The sequence below is a fragment of the Erithacus rubecula genome (genome assembly GCF_903797595.1).
Source record: "Erithacus rubecula genome assembly, chromosome: 1".
NCBI classification, from domain to species: Eukaryota; Metazoa; Chordata; class Aves; order Passeriformes; family Muscicapidae; genus Erithacus; species Erithacus rubecula.
The window spans coordinates 87078486-87104311 of record NC_136658.1 but is presented as its reverse complement, the minus strand read 5'-3'; the positions used below and the strand labels follow the sequence as shown (position 1 = coordinate 87104311).

At 37.4% G+C, this 25826-nt stretch overlaps 2 protein-coding genes across 10 annotated transcripts in view; one reads left to right on the top strand and one right to left on the bottom strand.

The window, feature by feature from the left end:
• Nucleotides 1-1145: 1145 nt before the first annotated feature.
• Nucleotides 1146-25722, bottom strand: DCUN1D2 (defective in cullin neddylation 1 domain containing 2). 9 transcript variants are annotated; one of them, XR_013776451.1, is made up of 8 exons: nucleotides 25599-25721; nucleotides 23053-23269; nucleotides 19946-20114; nucleotides 17375-17505; nucleotides 11671-11758; nucleotides 11191-11287; nucleotides 6306-6388; nucleotides 5015-5070 (listed from the first exon to the last, which is right to left on the bottom strand). XR_013776451.1 is itself a non-coding variant. In XM_079322925.1 (7 exons), exons 2-7 carry the CDS (start codon nucleotides 23225-23227, stop codon nucleotides 4234-4236), a joined length of 735 nt encoding a protein of 244 aa, XP_079179051.1. In that variant the 5' UTR covers nucleotides 23228-23449; nucleotides 25599-25722; the 3' UTR covers nucleotides 1146-4233. The 9 variants fall into 9 exon arrangements, 7 of the variants coding, with proteins under 7 accessions (XP_079179051.1, XP_079179049.1, XP_079179055.1 ...); XM_079322925.1 differs by lacking the exons at nucleotides 11191-11287; nucleotides 11671-11758 and adding an exon at nucleotides 1146-4313 and having other exon boundaries at nucleotides 4974-5070; nucleotides 23053-23449; nucleotides 25599-25722; XM_079322923.1 differs by lacking the exons at nucleotides 11191-11287; nucleotides 11671-11758 and adding an exon at nucleotides 1146-4313 and having other exon boundaries at nucleotides 4974-5070.
• TMCO3 (transmembrane and coiled-coil domains 3) overlaps nucleotides 25140-25826 on the top strand; it is a 33154-nt gene continuing 32467 nt past the window's right edge. Inside the window, exon 1 of the mRNA XM_079322899.1 lies at nucleotides 25140-25278. The gene's annotated coding sequence lies outside the window, so the exon portion shown is untranslated. The remainder of the gene's footprint in view (nucleotides 25279-25826) is intronic.

Here is a 25826-nt window from a genome sequence, read left to right as displayed (position 1 = left end):
ACGGAAAAAGAATCCTTTAACACCTCAGGATGGAGGATGGAGTTCTTTACTGGCTTGGCAGAAAGCTGAGGTGATGACATAAAACCTACAGGGTTTGCTAAACAATAAAGTAGTTCACTGCTTGGAGAAGGAGGCACAAAAAAACCTCCATGGAAATTGGTCAAGTATATGCACCAACAAGAGGAAGTACCCCAGTACTCAATTGAAATGTGAATGCCCCTAAATTTCCACAGTCCTTCTCATTAAGAGGTGAACACTGCACCCACTTGTCTGAAACACAGTATTTTCTGCATGTGGTTGTAGAGGAAGCTACATGTGCAGATCCCTCTGTAAAGAGTTTAGAACAAAATGATAATTCTAGAGGTGTGTCATCTAGTTCTACCCAGTACACGCAGATAACAAAAAGACCAGAAAACAAACATGTTTTACTGAACAGGTTTATGGTTGTATAAACATTGCACTTTTTCAGAAGGGTTATGCTTTCTGGTGAGTGAGATTCTGGCTGGCATCAGCTGAGGGAAGTTACTGGTGCTGACACTTCAAAGAAAAAAGGCTTGCCATGGTTCAAGTATCAATGTTTGCAGCTTCTCTGTCACAGGAAAAGGAAGACAAGACTTGTGCAACACCAGAGCAGCCCGTGGTTGGTGAAAGCACTGGAGAAGGATGGCAGCTGGGTGAAGATAGAGAATTTATTTGACTTAAACTTTCAGAAGAGAATTAACAATAGGTGAATGCACACCGCTGAAGGTCTTTGCACAGATTTCTGAGCTGCTTCTCTTACAGAGCTCAGAGCCACGACTGAGCAATTCTTCTCTGCAATTACACCTCCCATTGCCAGTGCAAACTAACGACACAAATAGTGGAGAGTCTGGTGCCCAACAGATAACATGCAGTGAATACAGTACTGCAGCTAAACATGTCAAGCCTCTTAAAAGCTTATCAGTGACACAGATGACCAAACCAAACATTTATTAACGCCATTTAAAAATTAATGAGTTACATCCTTGCCCTCTTCTGGCTGATGGAGTAGTAACACAACCATCTAATAAATGAACCAGAGAACAACAAAAACCTCCCACTAGACGAAGACTTCCAAAGCAGAAAACTGACGAGAACCATACAGACATCTCACATGACTGACTTCAATCCTTTGACAGTCCATTTATTCCTTTTTCCATTGCCAAAAAAAATACACACACGTACAGCTTACTCAGCATCAAATCTCCCAGGTGCATTGAATGAGCAGATGCCTGCAGGTTTGCTCTCCTTGGCATGACACACATGATAAATTACATTTAAATTTAGAATTGGCAAGTACAAATCCTATGGCTCAGTTTCAAACCAAACAACTTGGCACCAAGTTTAAAAATACATACAGCATATCTGTGAAGTAATACTGTACGCACTGAACAACTTGAAGACATCTGTACCATTTAGGATTATAAATTGACCAGCCTAGGTGTTACCACTGTATCAGCTTGCTTAAAATGGAAGTCAGAGTACCCTGTAAAGTGGAACTGTGGACAGCAGCAAATAATTAAAATATGTAAGAAACTTTTAAGGTGAAAGCAGTTTATTTGCATTTTTTATGACTGTTCAAGTGTAAAGGTGTTACTTCATGCTATTATGTATGGGAATGTAAAAATCACATGTGGTTTAAAATGGGTAGAGGATCAGGAAGAACAGAAGAAAAAAGAAAAGCCGAGCAAGTATCAAAAGCTGGCTGACAAGATCAACTACCATCTTTGGAGTATTTTGCCCAGTCTTGCTCTGCTGGAAGCTGTCACCCATGAAGGATTGCCCCAGGAATGAGGTTTAAAAGTAAATGTATGTGTGTGTATACATATCCACACACACACTGAAACCTGGGTTAAGCACCTTCCTTCTTGCTCCGATTAACAAGGAAAAAAAAACCTCACCCCACATGCATTTTTTATGCTCTATTTATTTTAAAAGGTAGAAGGTTCATCAGAACGATTTGATGGAGCTCTCATCATGAGCAAATGTTTCACAAGTGCTATGAAAGTTCAGCTACATCACGTATCAATAGACTGAGCTACTTCTGGTCAGTTATATTTTACCTATATATTTTAAGTGGCAACTGTGTGAGTAACAAGCATTCCACTGCTTCTGGCTAGGTAAATGCACTTGATGCTGTAAGATATTACACATTCTGCCAAGCCTGCAGGACAGATATAGAAATGGCTTGTTTTGAGGAAGAGGCGTAAATCAAACACAGTAAAAAGAGCATAACTACTTGTAGCTCTCTGCTGACTTCTGTAGAGTACCTGGAGTTATGTACACAAATGCCCTTGTAAGAAGATGCAGTCAGAAAGCAGGAACTTGGCAAAAGCTCAGTGGGTAACTGCACGAGTGCCAGGCTCAGACGCTGACACCTGGCGGCTGCTTGGCCAGGGCTGACATCACAACGAAGACAAATATTCACAACAAATCACAGGGCATTTGTAACTTGCTTGCTAGGCTCTTACTAAGAGGAAAAATCACGAATTTGTTCAAATTTTCCCTCGTCCTGCTTTTTAAACATCATGCACAACTGAAATTCTGTCAGGTGGAAGAATGAAGTCAGTCTCTGTATACAGCATGGACACGTGTCCTTGCAGGTTGTATTGACATAATGAAAGCTGACTGCTTGTATGAAACTCTAAATATTAGAGTTTAAGAGAATACTGTAAGCTTTTATACCCTGGCAACTACAAAATAAAATAGTCTGTCATGCAACACTTCAGCAATCTAAAAAGATATAATTTATATAACTTAATGCACTATTTTCTCCAAAATTCTTGCATCTATTCAGCCTTAAATACAGAAAATATATTTATCATGACTGTACATACTCTTTAGTAACTCTTCATTTTAACAAACTTTTACAGTGGCTATGACAAGCTCATTTTGATGAGGTAGCATTTGCAAGAGCCCTCTGCAAAGACGTGCTGAATAGTTTCTGGTAAAACTTTTTTGTGCTTTTGACAGCAGAAGACACTGATGAGAAACAGAACACTGACACCTCTGTGCACTTCATAATCAGTGGCCAGAAAAAGGGGAGAAAACAAGTGACTGAACAAATTCAGATTTGGTGAAAATTAGTCCTATTTCACCAGCCTTGAGATCACTGCATTAATTTGCCTTTGTCTCCCCTTAAAAAATACAACTGAATGCACAATACCTTCACAGGCAGGAAGACTTAGAATCATTAATATAAAGTCTCCTTACCCCTAATTATTTCTCCACTAGAAGCAAACTAGTTAAGTCTTTGGGCTTATTCACATCTGTTTACCATTGGAAGTGCCAGGAAATAAATTTACAACTATCTTGCATTTAGCTAGAATTTATGGTATGTTTCAAGCTACAAATAAAATCCATATTCCACCACTTCCCTATTAAAAATAAATAAAACACATAATTGGAGACTAACTGAATTATGATAATTAAACATGAATTATAAAAGCATCTTTGGTTGTTTAATGTCAACTTTAAAATGGTTACTAAAAATAGCTGGAGTTGCAACACAGCACAGAGCAGCAGCCTGTCCTCAGCAATGCTATTGTTACATATCCAAGCACTTCAAAAAGAAAAATGAGGAAGTAAAATTCAGTGGGAGAAAGCAAAAGGCTGGATGTAATCACTGTATACATCTAGGATGTGAAAATACAAATTTAAAATTTTGGCAGTAAGTTAAAAACAAAAAAAAGCTTTTTTTTTTTTTTTTTTTTACAATTCTGTATTAACACAGATTCACAGAACTAACTTGTATAAAAATACAACATACTGCATAAGTTTTATTTATGGATTTAATTTATATAACACAAATACTGCTTTTAATATAAGTACAATATAATACATTTTTTATTTATGTAACTGCTGGTGTTCACTTTGGATTATGAACTGAATGGCATGCTGTGCTGTCAAAACTTTAATAAAATGGCCTCTAGTTAAACTTCTCCAAAGTATAAAATCATGCAAAATCTACATCCTATATGATACAACCAGTACAATAATTGAAGCCAATAGCCTACAAACAGCTTGGATCTTCTGAGTTTGCTCTTGAAGTGTCCACACGTCAGTCATCATTTCCTTTAGGCAGAAAGGAAGAATTTCAGTTTTGTCTGCAGAACGTCATCACGCCCACTGAAACCAGCACCAATGTGCAGTTATCAGCTAACAAATCTTCATTACCCAGTGCAGTTCATTTAGTCCATATTGACAAGTCTGGGGTTAGGAAGTTTTATGTTTTCCTCCTGTGACTACTGGTCGTGCATATTCCACAAAATCATCTATTAGAACAGGCCACGCTCCTACAGAGGAATCAAGCAATTGAGAAATTAGCCTACCACTATCAGCAATAAACTGGTGTAGTCTATAAATACAATGGCTTGGAAGCTCATGTTGACACTTCTGGCTAGTCTAGCTTTAACAGGCACAGTATGATAAATTACTTGAAAAAAAAAAAAAAACCTAACTAATAAATTTCACATTCTAATCTCTTCTTGCAGCAAAAGCTCTTAAGTCAGCCAAAATGTATTTAAAACATATAACCCCACACTACAAATATAAACATTAGTTGATAGCAAAACCACAGCATTCTTATTATAGCCATTCATATCTTAGGACTTATTTCTGTACACATTGCAAAACAGAATTAGTAACAGAGTGAACTGCATTTAGGGTAGCAAAAATTTTGAACAAAACTTTGTTTCACTCAGAGGTCTGTAGCTTAACAAATTCAAATAATGGGCTCTATTGTGGTGTGACTGTATCTTTGCTTCTGATTTCAAATTACAACAAACCAGTTACCCTTCTTATCACTACTATTTTGGCAATGACACTGTATTGGCAGCTGAAATTTTAAGAGTAAGAAAATTAGGACACAAGGTAACAGCATGCTCTCATGCTGATTTATAGCAGTATTTAAATTCTGCTGTACCAATTTTTGGAGATATTCAGGTACTGCTTACCTTCTTCATCGTAGTTGGACATATCATCTGCAATCATATTTCCAAAATCTAACAAAAGATTCCAAGTATCTTTTGGAATTGATCTTTTATGATGTTCCTGTACAGAGGAATAACAGTACAGTTCAGTCCGAACTACTTTCAAATTCCACAGTGGTATTCTATATTGACATATACAGAAATACACCTATTACAAACATTTCTTCACCTTCTGCATCTTAAAAAACAATAAGCAAAAAAAAACCCATCTGGAAGAGTTTCAACTTGCTTCTTTCTTAGGCTGAAATATTGCAAGTATTTCTTCTCAACTAAACATTCAGGTTAAATATTTCTTCCAAAGTAACACATTTTAATACCAGGATGTAACTTGCAGATTTCCCTTCAGTTACATCTATAGATCTGAATTTGGATATCTTAAAGAATATTAAGGCAGTTAAAACATGAAATGCTTTCAGAAGCCCTCTTGATTAAACTAGTACATTATTCAGTGATTCAAATAAATATACTGCCAAAAAATTTAGGAAAAAACTACAGAAAAATATTTTAAGTGCACACCTTCCCTATTAAGCACTGGGGGACAAAAATGCAGAAAGACTTTATTTCTCCTAAATTACAGATAAAAAGATAAAATGAAGAAGAAAATCAAGATAAATTATATATTATGTAACTTCATTTTTCATAATTATATAGGCATGCAAATGTAGAAACATGGATGAGTGAATCGTGTCTTTTACAAGAATATTTTTGAATTTCTAAAGTTTAATTTATGCATTTTTACTCCACTGCCCACTGAATTACACTAGTAATAAGGAAACTGTCAAGATCAGTTCACAACTATTAGCTAAAAAATTAAATCAATGTAATTACTCATGCAAGAAATTTTGTTGAAAATGGGAAGTCTCTTAATGTTAAATTCTGGTATGACTGATTTTAAAAGACTGAGTTAATGTATTAGTACTACAAAAGGCAGAGCATGGTAAAATATGTGGTTGACAGTAATCACAGCTGTCTTGAGAATCAGCAGCACCAGTTCCATCTACTATCATGGCTTCCCTTCATGAAGGAACTTTCCTAAGTAGGAGGATAAAGGATTAGGCAAGCAGAAGATTTTATCAATATGCTGCATCTTTTTGCATTCTTCTAAATTAGAAAATCATAAAGAGAAGATTTAATTTGGCTTGATTTGAGACTATTTCATATCAGTTTTCACGAAGGAAAGAGTTTGAAGGAAGTATAAAAGATATCCAGCATTTTTTCTCATTGGAAGCACACAGCCCACAAAAGCCAGACTACTGTGGAATAAGATAGGCAGTAAGGAATGAAATACATACTTACCAACAAAAATTTATTCCAAAGATCTAAAAATTTAAACCTTCCTGACAAAACTAAATTCCAGTATGCAATTGCCATTTCTAGATCTGCAAGAGATAAAGCAACATGTAAATATTGCAGTGCATTATAAGCAACCCTTCTGGTTAAACTATTAATGCTACATCTACTATATTATGATACAAATAAATAACACTTTTAAAATCACTAAAACTAGAATTGCTTTCTATTCTCCCTGACCCAAAAGGTAGAAGACAAGCAGTAACAGTATAAATTTTGTATTGAACAAAGTCAATAAAACTAAAATATTTTTGTAACCATCTATCAGTGCCAGATTAAAGCTACTTTCAATCTACAGAAACAGGATACTTAATGATAAATCTCCCTGCAAATCAAAAAAGAAAAATATATACACACATACACAAACATAGCAAACACTGATAGAAACATTTAAATCCACAGATGTCAAGCCCTCTTAATTTATCACATTTTGTTCACACTTTGAAGGGAATTTAAGGACATGAGGGGGTAAAAAAAGTCATTTGTCTGTGGTATTGTGATTCTACAGAACCCCTTACAGAAATAATTCTCTTCTTCTGGCATCATTCAATAGACAAACACCTACACCCAGTACTGAAAACACAAGTTCAAGAAATCAGCCCTTATTCTGCATCATGACCAGTGATCTGAGAGCAGGGTTCAATTCAAAGAAGATGCAGCAGTGCCACATATTTCAGCAGAAAGGCAGAATCTAAGGGTAGAAAGGATATTTCCTTGCAGGCCAGTTTTCATCCTCAGCAGCTCACAATACCTAATGGCTTTGGTGCTTGCTCCCACAGGTAACAGCACTAAGTACATGAATACCACTGGGCAACTATAAAATAAGGCACTGCCTTTCTTGAACCACAGAAATATTTCAGCTTGTGCTCTCAGTATAAAGGAAGTGTAAACAGAACATGAAGCTTAAAAGAAAGTACTGTGATAGCACATAAACCAGAAGCTCAACCTGTACCTACAAGAAGGAAGAATGGTTTTTGAAATTGTACAGATCACACTACAAACCAAAGGATGCTCTGTCACCTGAAATCAAGCTTCACATCTGGAAGAGATGTTCCAGATTTTAACACAGCCATGGCTCTAGAGTCCCTGGCCCTAGAGACAGAGCTGGGGCTTGGATGAAGTGGAGCATTTAAAATAGAGAAATGCAATATGCCTCTACCTATCTGCACAGTGCTACCAATGTTTGTCTTACTATCATCAGTGCTCTTCAGTACTGAACTTGAATTATGCTTTAATAAACTTCCTTCAGTTCTTCCTGTCTATGCTACCACACTAATTTTTCACAAAAAAATGTATAAGAGAGTAATTAATAGCATTAATTGCTGTTTAGATATGCTGATTAATTATTCTTACCTGTTATCCCAAATTAAAAGCAAAAATAATGAAAAACGAGAAACTTACAATCTTAAGTTTCTAAATCTCACTGTGAAGTAACTGGCTTTTATCCCACTCACTCAGGCTTCTTTATGAAGTCTCAACCTCTCCAAGCAGACCTTGCAAACCTATCATGTGACAACGTTAAGCAAAATGCACTTTTCAACTATTAAGATGTTATTTCTCCCAAGTTTTTACGTCTGATGAAAATATTCTTTGGAAAAAGGAAGAAAGTACAGCTAGGGAAACAAAGATGATTAAAGGTGCCACAAAAGAAGAGGTAAAAGGGGAAGAAGAGAGAACACTTGCTTGGTTTTTGTCAAAGTCAGTATTATGTTAAGGTGATCTTGATTATTGCAAAATTGTATTTAACACAATTGAAAACATCACAGAATCAGTTAATACACGTCAAATACTGTCCTGACAGCTAACATAAGTGGTTAAGAGGGACACTGTGTACATGTGTCTGTCAATGAATTCTGCACAAAACCACAGAAGTTATTTGCTATAACATATGAAAAATGCATATCCCACTCAGGATGCTGCTTTGTAGTGGATGGAACAAGTTGGAGCTGCTCTCCCATAAGGCACAAGAAGGAAAGTTCTTATATTGGTAAAATTTGCTAAAGGGAAAAAAAAAAAAAAAAAAAAAAAAGTCCAATCTTTCTCATCTGGTTCACTGTAACCCCACAAAGCCATCAACTAACACAAGTGTTATTTGAACACAAGGACTAGATAGAACTATCACTTTTGGTAGTGGTGCCAGTTTATGCAGTCTTAAAGTACATGAGTAAACCAGGCCTTCAGGTTTGCCACAATCTCAGGGGATATGCTTACACTTCTGTTTGAAGACAATTCTCTACCTAGGTTGAAAAATTTGGCACTGGAGGACAAAAAAAGAGGATTTTTCTGCTTTAAAGGGAAGACCTAGTTACAGAGTTCAAATTCTACATTAGCAAGCTGACAGTACTATCAATAAACAGTAATGCTGTGGATGTGCTACAATTAGTGCTGCACTGATAGATACTAAAAAAAGAGAAAAGCCCTTATACTATTAGAGTTCTGCATCCCCACAGGAAGATGCTCTTGCAAAGCAAAAATTCCTCAGGCAGTCTTAGGAATACCTCTTTCAGTGCTGTATAGATACAAAGGCATCATTACAACAAGAATCAAACTATAGCTATAAAATATGCTGGTTTTTTTATATCAAAATTTTTGCTACCCACATTACAGATCAATAATATAAGTTTTATAAACAGAAAAAGACAGATGCATGGATCTCTGAAAACACCTAGACAAGGATCAGTTTAAAAGAGACTTGCTAACATCCATGTACATATCCAAAGCATAAAATTACTAAATGGTTAAAGAACATCATAAAAATACTACATCATGTGCTGTACATTATACAGTTTGAGCTTTCCTTTCAACCCAAAAATATTTTCAGTGTCTGTATCTAGTGAGAATTGTATTCCATGCAGACACTTAAATAACCAGTTTTTCTCAATCAGAAATAGCTTTTTGCATGCAGTATGATCTATCCTCAAACACTAAAAACTGGCTCATTCTGAACTTGCTTTTAAAAAAAACCTCAGCCTCTTCTATCCTGATTGAACAGAAAGCTTGAAGTGATAACAAACAGCACAATTAATGCATAAGGAGAAATACAGCCTGTGTCTACTTTTAAGATCTGATCAAATGCTGATCTTGTTAAGAAAGAAAAAAAAACATTATTAGATTGCTGCATGAAAAGAAAATAAGAATCAAACTAAGTTTCTTATACTATGATTTTGGACAATGGGCAATGAAGTCACTAGACACTAGAAAACAAAGAAGTGTGAAAACAAAAAGAGAAATCAACAGATAGCAAGGGATTGGCTAGAGAGCAGGATTTCTGAGGAACATGAAACATTTAGACCTACTGTGCCAAAGCTGCCCTCCAGGACTGCAGCACCCAGGTGCCATCCTCTGCCTAACAGAGCTTTCCAGCTCAGTCTGCCCTGCCAACAAGACCTGCTCGTGCACTCATGTTTGAAATGGATAGAATGTCACAACTAATTCACCTGAATTACTCATACAACTTTTCAACACTGTGTTGAAACTGGTGCACAGGCAAGAACAATGGAAAATGATGTCAATCTGTCTCAACAACAGGACTATTATACCTGCTTGACCAATAAGCATCAAGTAAGTACTTGCAAGATTCACTGAGTTAATACATTCCTTGTTTCTTCATTTCTGAATGATTTTAAGAGTCTTTGCCTCCAAATTGCTAAGAACACTGACACAAGAATTTGTTTCTTCTTTCTTAATCAGCAAAATAAAAAGAATATACAAAGATTAAACCTAAGAACACTTAACTGAAATGCCAAAAGCTTACAGAAAAATAGCCTGTAGTTGCAAGTGGAAGCTCCCCCACAGAAGACAGGTAGAAGGGGAAAAAACAAGTAAGTGGGGTGATACAACTACAGATCATAGTTCAACTTGGGATCTAGCTGAGCTGGATCCACTCAGCCCTGCAAAGACATAAGCAAAGAGCTTTCCAGTGCCCTGTGTTAGGGGACAGATAATGCACAGCATCAGGCTTAAGTGCCTGTGGTGGACAGGAGGAATGGTAAAGCACAGCACATGGATTTCAGAGCAGCACTGCAGGAATCCAGCAGGGTCTGGCTGTGCACACTGGCTGTCTCTGCATCTGCCATGCTGAAGCAGCATGATTCCATGCAGAACCTTTCACATTTATCTGTTTGTCACCTTAAGCACAGAAACAGATGAACTGCCTTGGAATGCAAGTTAGACTTTGGAGATGCAGCCTAATGAACCTCATTGTAGTCAGTTCAAACATCCTTCTGTCTCTAGAAATCTCTCCACATACAATTCAGATAAACTACAACAGATGACCTAAAGTTGACTGGATATATGTTTCCCAATCAAGGTCCAAATGTGAGTGAAAGAATCAATGAGGCATTAGTAGAACTGGCAGTTATGCCACACTTTTAATGATCAAAGCACCTCAACTATAACAAGTTTCTCTTAAACTGCTGGCATTTTCAACATGGAAAATGTGAATAAAAATAAAGCAAGATCCATATACACAAACCAAGGTCACTGGAACACCTAAAATACAGCATTCACAGACATCTTTCAAAATAAATGTAAAATTCATTTATAGACCTCACTCAACTTCTTCCATGCACTTACTCCTACAAATTCCCTATCTAATTCTTCATTGAAAGGGGAGGATATATTGATAACTAGGTTGGGGGGAGGGCAAGTGTTAAAAAAAAAAGAAAACAAAATAGAAAGAAAAAATATCCTTCCCTAATGTCTAAAGACCTCTTCAAAGAATCTTAAGATACTGCTATAATAAAAGCCAAAGCTGATGTTGCTTCAATTAAAAAGAGTACATTATACTCATCTGCTTACAGGAGAGGAAACCTCCTTGAAGTCCACATACCGGATGCAAAGATAGTCATTCTTCTGGTCTTGAGGTAATATTTGATTCAAGTCTGAATGCCCTCCTCATCTTTCATCTCTTGCTTGATCCCAGGCAACTGGCAGAGAGAAGGAAGCACAACCTTTTGAGCCAGCAAGCAGATGAAGGGATCACAAAGAAGTGATGAAGGACCAAATCGACTTTTTGTTTCCATGTTGGAAGGTGAAGACCATGAAAGAATGCATTAAGCTCCTCCCTGGGGTCTGTAACAAACTGTAACAAACTTCTGAGCCTGTCGTTTTGGGGCTCAAAGGGAGACCCAGTAAGAGAATCACAGCAAGCAACAGGTTCAAAAAAATGAAAGAAAAAAAAGAAAAAAAGGAAAAAAAAAAGAGATAGAGCTAACACCCTATTTTGAGCTTCAAAGTGACCTTAGAAATCTGAAGCGCTCTGCAGACAACACTACAAAAGACCTATAATTCTATTCTTTAATACACTTACCAACAAGAGCTAGGATACAAACTTTCAGTCAGACTGCAGTAGAAAACCTGAACCTTGGAAGTAGAAAGCAAGATAAACTTCTCCAAATCTGTATCATGCAAAAATTAAAGATTCATTGTACTACATGCAGCAGTAAGAACATGAGAAAGCAGATTAAAGACAGAATCACAGTAATCCATGATAATTCTTTCTATAGTCTCCTGACAAACCAGGTAACTTGATAAACTGCACCTTCAAAACATAAAGACTAAATTCAAATCAATTTAATATACTTAAACATTATGTATTCCAGGTCCAACATGCAGCCACTGAGATGGCACTGCTGTGTTGAAGCTTGGGTGTTTTTTTTTCCTTAATTCTGTCCATCACTTAGAGAGTCACAGTCTTAACAGTTATAAGCATCTCTTTTCTTTGATGATGACCAAATCTATTCAGATTTATTTGAAAGACACTCGACAGTTGGGTGATGAGTAACATTAATCAGAATATCCTCTTCTGCTTCAAGATCATGGCAGATCTTATGCACTGAGCTTTTGCCCCCTGCATCTCACTCCCTACACAAAATACCACCCTGGGGGCTGCTACTTTAACTTCTGTAAAAGCACATGTCCAGACAGAAGCATTCTACTTGGTAATACTGAGCTAGTAAATGTAAATGCAAATACTTGAGTTGGATGAGACTACAGCCATAGAAGTCCAGCAGATACAAAGAGAAACAAAATTTCCCTACTGCCACCACATGAACTGTGGAAAAGAGACTCCTATAAAAAGCAGTCCTATTTCTAGGAATGAGTATCAGTGTACTGAATTCTGTGTCTATTTTAGGGAATGACAGAACAGATGTAACTCAGTTTACTGGAGAGGATTCTTCTCTCCAATTACATAATGGTAGAATTTCTTGCACTGGTTTTGAGGGGAACTGCAGAAGAGGAAATCAAAAAGTAAGGGAAGACAGGCTTTTCTAAAAATAAATAAACCACAAAACTACACACACTCCTACCCTCCAAGACCACTTTCCTGGAGCAAAATCCTCTCTAAATCATGAAGACAGCTGTGTCAAGTATCAAAATTCTTCTATCACCAAAAATCTTCTAAGAAGGGCTTGTGTGCCTTCCCACTCCTCATCTTACAGCAGCTGGTGTGATAAAAGATACCATGTTCTGCTGATAATAACTCCAGAAAGTCTGGGACACACTGGGAGATTTTTTTTCCAAGCTATGCTCCAAGCAAAAAGATTCAATGAAAACTGACAGTTATTTCAGAAAATAACTTTTAGAAATCCAGTCTTCAAGCACTGCTGCCCAAAGTGAAGCCAGACAGGGTGATATTCACCTCCATATGCTGAAGTCATCTCAAACTGCTTCCTATCACATTTGAAACTTCATAAAGGCCAAAGAAGTTCTGGAAGAGCCTCAGGCACTCCCTGCCAAACTGGGAGAATGTAACTCATCCAAGCAGGTCAGTCCTCTATCTAACACTGCCCAATACTTTAGTAAATCAGATGATACAACAAAGAAAATTTCTGTTAAATTTGCAACTTAAACTTTTTTCTGGTTTTGTCTAAGATGACAGAAGATAGGATTAGAATTCACAATTATTTGGACAAACTGGAAAATCACTTGGAAGTAAGGAAGATTTCATTAAAGAGAAGTGCAAAGTCACAGTGCTAGTGGGAGTAATCAACTGCAGAAATAGCAGATCAGAAAGATCAGACTTAACTGGGTACACTGCAGTGCTGCAGAAACCCAAGAGTAAAAGAGACTGCAAACTGCAGACAGTATCAAACTTCAGCAAACTCAAAAGGATGCAAAACAAGAAGCAAATTATCTAAGACACACAGAGGGTATCTGGCTCGTTTGGGTACCACATGACAAGAAAATTAGATCAATGTGATTGCAAAGGAAACAAGAGTTGGAAGGCAAAATTCTATTATGAAAACTAGAAGATAAATTTCATCAGGGTAGTTGGTTTTACTCAGTCCAGAGACTAAGGGAAGACACATACATGATCACCAACTATGTAAGAAGCTGTTACTCTAAGGAAATGTCTGCATATTTACTTTGGCTGGTTAAAGTATTAAACTGAAAAATTCAGAAACAGAATTAAGTTACATGCTAGAAAAAGAAAAATAAAATCTAACAATAGGTTTAATCAAAGATGGACAAAAATGTATGAAACCTACTATCAAAAATTTAAGAGTCTATTTTGTGAAGGCAATGGCTCTCAAACTTGTTCAGCCAGAGGACCAGTACAAATCAGACCTCAAATCTTTTTAGAACCTACTGAAACTGAAAAGGCAATTTAGTATATATTGTAGTATACCAGAGCATTTGGTTAGAAAAGTGTGTGCAAGAATTGGTTTTGGTAGATCCTGTCTAGCACAAGGGAATACACTATATAAGTATTTCTCTACCTTTTAAATGTAAAGAACACCTGGCATATTAAAAAGGAACCCATAAATCACTATTCATGGCGTTTTTCAGAGGAGAGAGAAAAATAAATAAAGTATGAACTGTTGCATATCACTTCTTAAAATGGCAGATTTAAAGATTTATAAGACAGACTTAAAAAAAAGTAACCTGAAATGATAGAGCAATGAATATGACTCATAACCAAAGCATTGCTACTTGAACATTTTAGAGATATTTCACTCATTTTTTATGGTTTCAATATGCTAAGATAAGAAGATAAACATGAAAAATAATTATGTAAGTCAGTCTGCCCATCACAGATGTGTTTCTGCTAAGCTCTAGTCTCCAGAGTTATTTCTGCTAAAGAATAAGATGCCCTAGCACTTAGCCTGAAGGACCCAACAGAAGGAGTTTAATTATGTCTTCTTTTATAAAAGGTTTCTATTAACAATCTGCTAAGAATATGAATTCCCCATTTGTCAAACTTGCTTAGTTTTCAAATAGGTGCATTTATAGGTCATGTGTATATCCAAGAATCAAACAATATTTTTTAGTCTACATATCAGTCCCCTAACCAATAAGTACAGTTACCAGACTTAGTGATTTAAGCTCCCAGCCTAATAAGAAAAAGCACTGAATTTCAGACCCTAGAAAAATCACATTAAAATATTCTGCAACTGAAATTTAGGAAAGAATTCCTAGATTATTTCCACTTCATTAATTCAAACCATTCACTTGATTATCCTTTACTTGACATGAACTGACAGACCTCTCAGACTCCTCCAACTTCCAATTCACCAGAAAGACTTTAGGGCAAGCAGCTTGGGCAGGAACTAAGCAGCATCCTATAATGGCTGAATCTAATGTGCATGTGGGGAAGAAGGAGAGGCCATCCCTGTAAGATGACCTAGACAGAGCTAGGCACAGACTTCTACCAGCTCAGATGGTAACAAATCTAATTATTCATTCTGTTTAACTATCTGGACTTTATCAAAGTGAAGGCCCCAAACTGAGTAAGACAGAAGCAGACTTTGTGCATGGCTGGTATCAATTCCCACATCTCCTTAACAATAGGGCACACAGTCACTGGACACAAATACAAAACAACCCTGGGGAAAGGGAGCAAAGATGGACAGTTTATCACCCCAGGAGAAAATACATGAATGTATACAGAGAAAAGGATGTGAAATAAAAACAAAAAACAACCTAAACCTGTATCCTGCATTAAATGTAGCTGAAGCAACTAGAATTCTCAGCTCATACAGGCACTCCAGTAAAATAATTGGTGGGATTTTCTTCCTTGGTTACCACACACTGCTTCCTTCTCTGGTTATTACAAACACCTACCTGTAAACTTACTTTTTTTTTCCTTCACCTCTTTTCTCCACTATGATGGATAATCCCTGTAAAGATTCCAACTCCAAACCTATCCAGTGCTAATTTATATTTGGGTAAGCTATCACTGGCCTCAATCACTCAAATGTCACATCAGTCCATATGTTTGCTCCAAACTCTTTCTAGTCAACCTATGGTGATCCAAGAAATATGGTGTATCTCCACTGAAGTAAGAAAAGTAGCATCTGCTTATATTTCCCTACTATCTAGAATCATCCTAGCAAAACCAGAAAAAGTTTGATGAAAAAATGCCACCAATATACTGCCATGCAAGAGCTAAGTACTAGAAATCAAGAGACTGTAAGTATTAATGAAATTAGTAAAATTCCTGAAAACTGAAATTGGCAACAGTTCCCATCAATTCATTTCACAGTTTAAGTTTTACTTCAGTTTTTTGCACTTCTTACTTTCTCCTGCTAATAGTTTAACTATTAGTGCAAGAAGGAACTTTGGTATTTTCTGTCAATAAAACATCTTTCTTACACAACAGAAAAGACAGACTTGCAAATGAAAGGACCCCCAATACTGAATAAAAATTGGCAATGGAAAACCAGTCAGCTTCCTCCTCATGTCAAATACACAGTACATTGAGTTCCAAACCTGGGTTGGGCTGCCTTCCCTCCTCCACTCTTCATACAGGCTTAGGTGAAAAGCTTTTGAAATTTTTGCCCAAGTTCATGAGTTTCACATTGGAATACCCAATTAAAACAGGAAGCTATTTGTAATACTTCTTTAGGTACCTCAGATTCCAAGCTCAGCTGTAACTGACTTACCTTTCCTGAAATTTAAAAGTACTAAGCTTTGTTAATGAAGACTAGCTAAGAGAATAGAATTCTAACCCACTTCACAGAGCCTACTACAAGACTTCTTCATTTTTTTGTCAGTAAAAGTGGCCCATGAGCCATGAGAGTGACAGATGAAGTGAAAAATGAAACTGCTGAAAAAAAATGAAGAAAAATATAAACGTTGTCCTAAAAGTTGTCCATAGTTTAAATTAAAAAAAACCAAAAAAAACCAAAAGCACACACCTGGTTGACATTTATCAACTTCCCAAGTGACTTAGACAGACTTAAAGTGACTATGCTAAAAATGAAAAAAAAAAAACCAAAAACCCTAAAAAAAAAAAACAAAACCAAACCAAAATAACCCCACTTGCTCTCACACACAGCACAAAGAACAGAGATGGTACAGCGCTATTCTATATACAAAAAATTAATTCCTTCCTACACAGTATCTTCTGAAAGAGGATATAAATTCTGAATGAGCAGACTTCATCTTTTTTCATCTATTCACAAACTAGAGATTTTTGATTTGAAGAAAAAAAATGGAATTTAGTATCAGTTTTACTCCAGAAATACAAGGAATAGATTGGAATAAATCTCACACTTTATGAAGAATAATAGTTTAATGCTATATAAACTATGCCTACTTTTACTCACTAGTTTAAACCAAGTCCATAATACCCTTTTCCTAAACTTTACGTAAAGTCTGAGCTAAAACTAAACACTTTATGAACACTAACCTCTGCCCAGTCTTCTCCCTCTTCCTGAGCTGATATGGACATCTTGTTTCAGTAGTTATTAACACACAGAGCTCATCAGCTCAGTATTTTACAAAAAATAAAATTTGACAAGTCTCAAAGAACTGCAGGAACTTCTTCTGACAAGAGGTGAGAGAGAATGTCAATACTAGCAGAGAACCCTATTAAATTATACCAAGGGGACATCAAGAAGAGATTAAATGAAAGAAGATGGGGAAAAAAGTCAGTGAAAGAAATCAATAACGAATTTACTATACAATTGCTAATGAGAATATTGTAGTACTGGAAACATCTGGAAGACTTCACTGACTGCAGACATTTTCTCTCTTTTTTTTTTTTTTTTTTTTTTCCTACTTACCTAGACCTTTTTGTCCAGGATTTTTAGCAAAGTTAAAAGTAAATTGATAAAAATCTTTGAACTTTGCTGGATCCTTTAGCTCTTGTTCCAGTCTTGGCAATAGAGCTTTTAGCTTTTCCGTGGTGTCACACCTGTTCAAAAGAGATTACATTATTTGCATATATTTAAAATTTCTTCCCATCTTTTTTTATGGTTTAGTTTAAGAGCAAAACAAAACAGTGTTTAAGACAAAAACAAATTATCTTGGTGGATAGCATTCTGAAAAATATAAATGCTCTTATACCTTTACTAAAGAATTTTAAGTGGAACATTGTACACAGGCATCCATTAGGTACAGAAATGCAAACAGGATTCAGTGATTTAACTTATTTTCTATCTCTTAAGGAATTTCTGAACAGATGCTATTCTGTTCCTAAAGAAGACCCAAACCTCACTAAACTCTGTTATTCCTTCCCCTGAGACAGGTGTTGTAACACAAATGTGTGATGTTTTGCTCTAATCTGGATGCACATTGCTTATTCCCTGTTCTCCTGAATGAAGGGCTTCACACGTTTTTACAGTTCATCTTAATATTTGAGGACTTTGCAATTAAGTGAACTATTATTTGTAGGCATTCTCTCACCATCACAGAACACTTGAGAATAAAACCAAGGAACAAAATGAGCCCTGAAGGATAGCCTGAAGGCTGGCAAACTATTTTAAAGCTTGGCACAGGTAAGCTAAGACAGAATCAAATTACTGAAATTCTAAAACACATCCCTGAGTAACACCATCAAGCATTTTCAGTGATAACACCTGAGCTGACCAGACACTTTTAAAAAGGAAAGTGTTTCTGCCATAACAAGGCATCAAATGAATATTCAAGGTTTTCAGGACATGACCAATATATTGAATTATGCCTAGAAGCAAATGGGTTTCAAAGGAAGCAGCTATCACAACTAAGACTGTATTTGAAAGCTCTGCATAGTTAAATGTTTATATTTATTCTAAAGATTCAAGAACAATTCTATTAAAGGATGAGTAACTATAACAACATCCATAAGACACAAATGCAGTTTTAACTGTCTTGCATGGTACAGATAAAAATAAGTACCTTTCTGGCCTCCAGCAGTACTTGGTGGAGAAAAGAAAGAATTCTGCCAACAGTCTTCAACTGAGAAGCTCAGTTTCACTGGGACTTGATCTAGTCAATAAATATACCTTGCCATATGCATCCTGAAGATGCTGTGTGATCTAAGCCTCGGGGAATTTCTTTCCATTCCACTGCTCACTTGTGCTCATTGCTAAAAACCACAGACACTGTGCCTCCAAGTATGCAACAAAATCATTCCAAATTCTCAGTATGTGCTGTGGCAAGCAGGCACATCCATATTAGGCTCCCAAGGACAGTTGTTGTTCCAAGAACAGGTGATTTAGCAAAACCTTTTAAACCACTTTTATGAAAAAAACAAAAAATTCTGGCAACCTTTAATATAATAGCATGAGCACTTAATGTCTGTCCATGGTTAGAACATCATAATTATTCTTGCAATTTCTACCCAAAGCTAACCAATGGGAAAAAATAAAGCAGTGAAATTTAGATGGTATCAAAAGTGATTTCATCATTATTTCCTAAAAAGGGGAGTTTAAAAAGAAATCAATAATTGACGAGGTCAGTAATATCAGACTGCTACAGTCTGCTAAAGAAACAACCACCACATTTCCTAAAAGTTGGGTCTTAGAAATGTATTGATAAGGTGTCATTCTAAGATCAAATGAAATTGTTTAGCTACAAAAACACAGGAACAAGTAATTAACTGTACTTATCCACCCATTTAATGCAATCTGTTAAAAAGAGTAATTTGATATCTCTAAAAACTAGAAATGCTGCTACTCTTGCAAGGAAGTCATACACAAAATATTATTTTATGATAAATGCTTGAGTTTATTGGTAAGAAAGAGGCACTGTTCAAAGTTTATTATGCAGAATAGCTCCATAATCCAGGAAGGAAACTTATCAGTTACATCACAGTTGCACCAATCTTTTCTAGTACCAATATCCTCACTTCTATTTCAATTCCTCATAGATATTTTGTAAAAATGAAGTATCTAGTATAAAAGATAAGAAAGTATAGGTGGTAAAATGAGCAAAAAGAAAGAGGGGTCTATTTGTGGGTGGCAAGGTAAAGAATTGAAGGCCCTTTTCTGTTTCCTATTTCTTCTCTGCTTCAACACCAACTTTTTTTTCCTTTCATACACCTCCAGTGACTTTCAGTTTTTAACAGCAGGAGGTCCAACTCAAATCCTTGACACAAATATGCATATGCTTACTATGAACTACATAAAAAGATACATGAATCTGACTCCCCTGTTGTACAGGTAAAAATTGTTTTGCTTCCCCCCCCCACTGTGGTCATTAAGGCTTTACAGTCAAGCCCCAATTCAAGGAAGATGGGACACTACAGGCATTTTGCACCTGTTAAGCTTGACCTCAACAGCTTTTGAAAGCTTCACACAATTTAACTGAAAATGTTTTGAATAGAAACACGATTCAGGCCTTACATTATAAACTATGCAGAAATGGATACTTACCCCAACTCTGTCATGCCATCAACAAATTCTTTTTTACTGAATTCACACTGAGTAGCTGCTCTGAATTTCCATGCCACAACCAGAACACTGATACTGGCTGGGTCCAGGCTCAAATCATCACAGAACTGCTGAATCCCATCAATGCCAATTTTATTTTCATCTTGTGGGTCTGAAGTTCAAAATACAAAGAGGAGAACTATAATTATTTACAGCACATATTAATAACCATCTGACAGCTCTGATGTGCTGCATAATACAAGCATTCATTTTTTCATAATCTTCACAAATGTTTTCACTTGAAGTCTAGATATTTTTAAAAGAGATTCAGTAAACAGATCAAATATTCTATAAACTTCTAGAGAAAATGGTTTGCAACTTTTCCTGAACTTATCTGCTAACATCAACTAAATAATTTTGTTTCCCTCCACAATCCTCTAAAAGATTTTAATTAACTCAGGAGATGTTGCCTACATTTAGAAACAGAAAGGGTGATAAACACATCAAAATGTATAACATACTCATATTGGTCAGCTTGTATTAAGCTTTAAAAAAAGCAACCCAAAATCAAGTCCAACAAAAACACATCTACTACATTAGAACCCAGATTTTTTTCCTGATAGTGACATACAGGTATCCACAAAATCTAATTAAAGACCACATTTAAATGTTTTGGGGGTTTAATTTTAAGTCAGGGAAATCACCAAAACATTGTTCAAACAATGCCTTAGCATAACAGACTCTTAAGCTATTTAATTCAATTTAGTACAAGTGAAACATTTTATTTCCCTGAGAGTACCTTTTTGAATGCCAGTCAATACCTTAATTCTGTAACAAAATTCTCTTTTGAAAAAGCCCCCAAAAAAGCAACCCCCTGCAGGTAAACCAAGATAATTGAAGAAAAGAAAAACAAACAATTGAAAACAAAAGAAAATAAACACACACCTCTAGTTTTCAAAGCCTGAGACTTTACAAACCACACAACTGCCTTTCCCAGCATTTGAGAGGAAGTCATTTCAATATGTTAAGTTGGGCTATGTATGTTGGCTACGAAAAACCTCCTGAATTTTATTTTAATTCTTAAGCTAAGATCTCTTTTACTTTATCAACCAATACTACAGTGGAAAAAATCAAATTCCAGAGAGGAAGTAAAACTGGCAAACTGACTTACATCTGTTAAACCAAGAATTACACCCATGGAATAATTCAGGGACCTTTGATCCCAAATAACAAGTAAATATACTTATTCACTAGTTCTAAGGCATGTAAAACATTTATTGAGTATTTGAGGAGTAATTGAAGAACTGAAAGCAAGATGTGCACTGTCTTGAAATCAGTGGAAAAACTCTGTTGGATTTCAATAAGGACTTTTCATCCCTATCATATTTCACATCACCCAGGCATGTAGTAATGAAAATGCAATTGTTGTTTTGACAGAGTTGCTGGATAAACAGGTAGAAAAACTAAGAAAAAACAGCACAGAAAAAGACATTTCAGATTTCAAATCTGAAATATAGACCTTGTAGAACAAAGGAATCCCTTGCTGTTGAGGGGCCAGTGACTCAGGTTTAAGCCAGATATGAATCAAGGAAAGGTGCTTAACCAAAACTTTGACAGAATTCTGCCAAATCTTGCAAAAATTCTTAATGTTTACAGCTTCCATGTTTAAGTGCCAGAACTGCAAAGGTGTGCTGCTAACTAAAACACTGATGCAAACTGGCTAGATTTGCTTCCACAAAAGCCAGATGGTGCAGTTTGCCACTGCTAGAAATCTATAAATAATTTTTGTGATTATCTTCTTCCATTTCAGATATTCTTAACAGTATTTATGAATTTGAATATATATTTTTGCCCTAGCACTCTCAAATACTAACATTCAAGAAGCAAATAAAATATTCAGATATATGTATATGCTATATTTTTAAAAAAATGTATACATATAAATATACACATAGGCATATATCAAAACACGGTTCTCTGAGTTTTGTCTCTGGGTTTTTGTTTCCACAAAGAAATGGTATAGCACTGCAGCCTCTTTGTTCCTACATAATTAATTACCACACAATAATGAAGTATTAAAGAATCCCTACACTTAAAATAGAACAGATTATGTAAAGAAGAACAAAAATGGTGGAAACAGTAACATAAAAAAAAAAAGGATAAAGTGTACATAAAGCATGCTATAAATTTCATTTAGAAAAGTACATAAAATCATAGTTGAGTAGTGGTTTAGAGTTCACATTTTCACACATGAGATGTATGGATTTCAACAGGAGCTAGCAATGATTCCAGCCTGCACTGCTCCAATATGGACAAAGCACACCCATGTCAGATGGCCACAGTTCAGCAAGCACCATCACCTGGATCACATACATTCTTATACTTAAATACCTATTTTTCTTTTGTTTTTTTTAACACTGATGTAAAATGAAACTTAGAAAATAAGAAAAAGAACCTCTGCCTTTAATCTGTGCTCCTGTGGTTTTCCCTCCAAGACTCTCTGAAAAGGCATGTCACTTTTGCTGTAATACCCTAGCACTGAGGAATTAAATAAGGACATTTCTAGTTTTTGGGTTCTTATCTGTTTTGCCACACTCCTAGCTGTAATGTTATCTGAAACATTTTTGATTTTAACGTACAGAAATATTACTGTCTCTGAACAGAATTAGTTCCCCCAAATGTTAGCATAAGAACAATATGCATTATTTTGCCATGGAAAGACCATCACACACATTTAAGAGTAGCTACTTGCAAAAAAAATCACACATGTTGCATAATAAATTTTGCTACTGTATTTGACAGCTAACACTTTTTCCTCACTGTAAGTTTAATTTCCCACTTTTAAAGTCTAGAGAAATCTCTACAGAAGTTGAGTACAAATCATTAAGAGCATGTAAAACCTTTTTTCATTCTTATCTTATTACTATAAACACATATTGAGAAGCAACAGCTAGCAAGCTTTACTTACAACTCCTTAAAAATGGTGGAGGGAAAAGCAGAAAAACTCCCCACACAACATAATTTAGATAGAAAAAAAACCAAAACAAAATCCACAACAACAACAAGCCCAAGCCCACCAACCAAAAACTCCCCAGAAAACTAAACCTTACCTTTGTATCGATTATACAATTGCTCTAATTTCTTCTTGTCCACTGAGTTTTTCATGGATTCTTTGTAGTACAAGTCTGGATTCTGGAAGTAGTTGTCTGTTGCCACCTCTAGTTTCCATTCATTCTGAGTTAAGCAGTATATAGCAGTCCTTTCACCAGCCTGGGTAAATGCCATAAACTGACGGACCTTGTCCTTCTGGGATGATTTAAGTTTATGCTTTGGGATGCAAAAGAAGCAGGAAAGCCAATGAAGCTAATCCAGAAGTTTCTTTCAGCATTCTACTACTAATGCCTATCTTTTAAAGGTTTTAGTTTTCTTGCTGATGACAACTTTCACTTCAGAATTACAGGAAGACAAAGCCTTGTTCTTCTGCAGTTAAATAGACAGCATTTTCTTCTGAAAATTGAAATGACAGCATCTATATACACATTTTTAGCAGCACATATTCTGTCAGTAACAAACTTGTATTTCTGCTTTATTGCTCACATATGCTGACATTTTTTCTGTTCTGTAACAGCAGTAAACACAAGTTTGGTCATATCACAATATGGTTATCTTCTGAAAGATATGCCTAGTGGGTTGTAAAAAAACAATTAAAAAGGTGCAACTTACAGATTCTCAAATTCTGTATAAGTCTTTCATACATGGAGAAAAAATACCCAGGAGTTTTCTTAATATTTTCTTAGCAACAATTAACACAAAGTTTAATCATTTTATGTCATCAGCTGAAAAAGGCAGATGCATTTCTCATTTAATTATGTTATTAAACATTGCCATCAGAAGACATAAGGCAAAAATGAAATAGATGAAGTGGACATATTGGACACTGCTGAATGCTACAATGAAACTATAAGATTGCTGCAAATATGATCTAAAATGTTAACTAAACTTTGAAAAATATGTCTATCCTACTAACATATTAAACAACAAAAAAGCCTGTTACAGGTCTACAGGAACTAATATGATATTTCTCTCAATGGCAGCAACCATGTTAAGACAATATCCCTAAACTTCTGGAACACCCAAGGGCTAGAAATGGACATTTCATAAGGATAAAATTTGCTAGTACCATATTTCAACATTATTCTTTAAATGAAGTTGGAAGCAGAAGGAGATAGCTTAAATCAAGCTGGTTTTTATTGTATTCTGTACTGTCCAATTTTGTTAAGCCATACTTACTTTTAACACATGTTCTGAACCAAAAATTAAGCTGAGAAATTCGTATAAATTCCCCACTGCAGTTTAAATCATCAGGTATAATGGAAAATTCACAGGTCTCTTAAAAGAGAACTGAATCCTGATCCAGTGAGTAGTAAACATAGAACCATCTTTCAGTTTACATTTTATCTCTTTTACCCATATGGTCCACAGATAAGAAACATATCATGTAAACAAGATAAGGAGTTTGGTCCTTCCTACAAGATTTTTCAATCGAATATAAGAAGAAACATGCCGGGTTTCTTTTTATATAAGAAATGTGTACAGTGGGAGGAAAAACGTGCAAAATATAACTACTACATAGTTTGGTAAGTAAATAACCACTAATCATTTGGCTGCAAGTTCCAAAGCCTGCCTGGAAATTTTCATGAAGGTTTATCTGAGGGAGTGCATCCACATCTTCCTCAGTTACATAAACTTCTGGGCAACAAACTTAGCGATAATCACTTCAAAACACAGGACCCTGCCCACAACGCCGAAGCGTACCCCATGTCCTAAGCCCAGTTAACCCCTAGCATTCACGGATATTTTCTAGCGAAATGAAGCGCTGAATTGTTCCAAGCGGTAAGGACACTCAGGACTCTCCAGCCCTCTGCCCTGCCACGTAGCACGGCCGGTGCCTGCAGCGGGAGCGGCACCGGCACCTCCCGGGGCCGGGGCGGCTCTGCACCGCCTGTCCCCCCGTCCCTCCGGTCCCGGGCTGATGGCACCGAGCAAGGACGCGCACCTCGCACCCAGGCACAGCTCAGTCCCCTTCCCGAGCGCTCTCCCAGCGCTACCGACACCGCACCGCGCACCCCAGGGAAGCTGCTGCAGAGGCACCGGGAGAGCCCTTCCTTCCCAAAACAGCCCCGGCCGACCTCGCCACCCGAGAATTTGTACCGCACCTTTCCCACCGCCTCAGGCTGCACCTGCCGCGTCCCGCGGTGGGGAAGGGGCCGGGGGGGAGCGGGGACTCGCAGCTCCCGTGACCTGCCCCGCCAGCCCCAATCCCAAAAAAGGGAAAGGTACGCGCTGCGCCGGCTGCCTGCGCTCGAAATACCCGCCGCGGGGACCGGCCCCCTCCCTTCCCCCGCCGCCCCCGGTGACCTTCCCGCTCCCGGCCCGGCGGAGGAGGCGGCGGGAGAGCGGCTCCGCACGGGGGGTGCGCGTCCCCGTGTCCCCGCGCCGCTGTCCCCCCGCCTGGCGCCTCCCCGGGCAGGGCGGCGGGACGCGGCGGGAGGAGCGGGGGCGCGGGGCTCGCCAGCCCGGGGGGTGCCTGGGGGCTGTCCGAGGCTCCCCCTCCACGGTTTCGCAGCCTCCCCTCCCCCCGGCTCGCACAACCTACCATTTTATCACCGGCGCTCCCACCAACTTCACCGCCCGGCGCCGCCTCCCGCGCAGGCGCGCACCGGCCCGCCCGCGCCGCCTCCCGCCGGGGAGCGCTCCGGGCCCGGCCCGCAGAGGCGGAGCGCGGGGGTCGCGGCGCGGAGCCCGCGGCGCTGCCGGGGGGAGCGGCGGCGGCCGCGGCGCTGGAGCAGCTGCGGGGCCGCGGCTCCGACTACAACTCCCGGCG

What these genes read in the sequence shown, in the direction of transcription:
- DCUN1D2 (XM_079322923.1), bottom strand. An exon ending in ATTGTATAATCGATACAAAG is followed by an intron (nt 20,115 to 23,052) that starts GTAAGGTTTAGT and finishes TTTGAACTTCAG; the next exon opens with ACCCACAAGATGAAAATAAA. An exon ending in TCCTGGACAAAAAGGTCTAG is followed by an intron (nt 6,389 to 17,374) that starts GTAAGTAGGAAA and finishes TATCTCTTGCAG; the next exon opens with ATCTAGAAATGGCAATTGCA.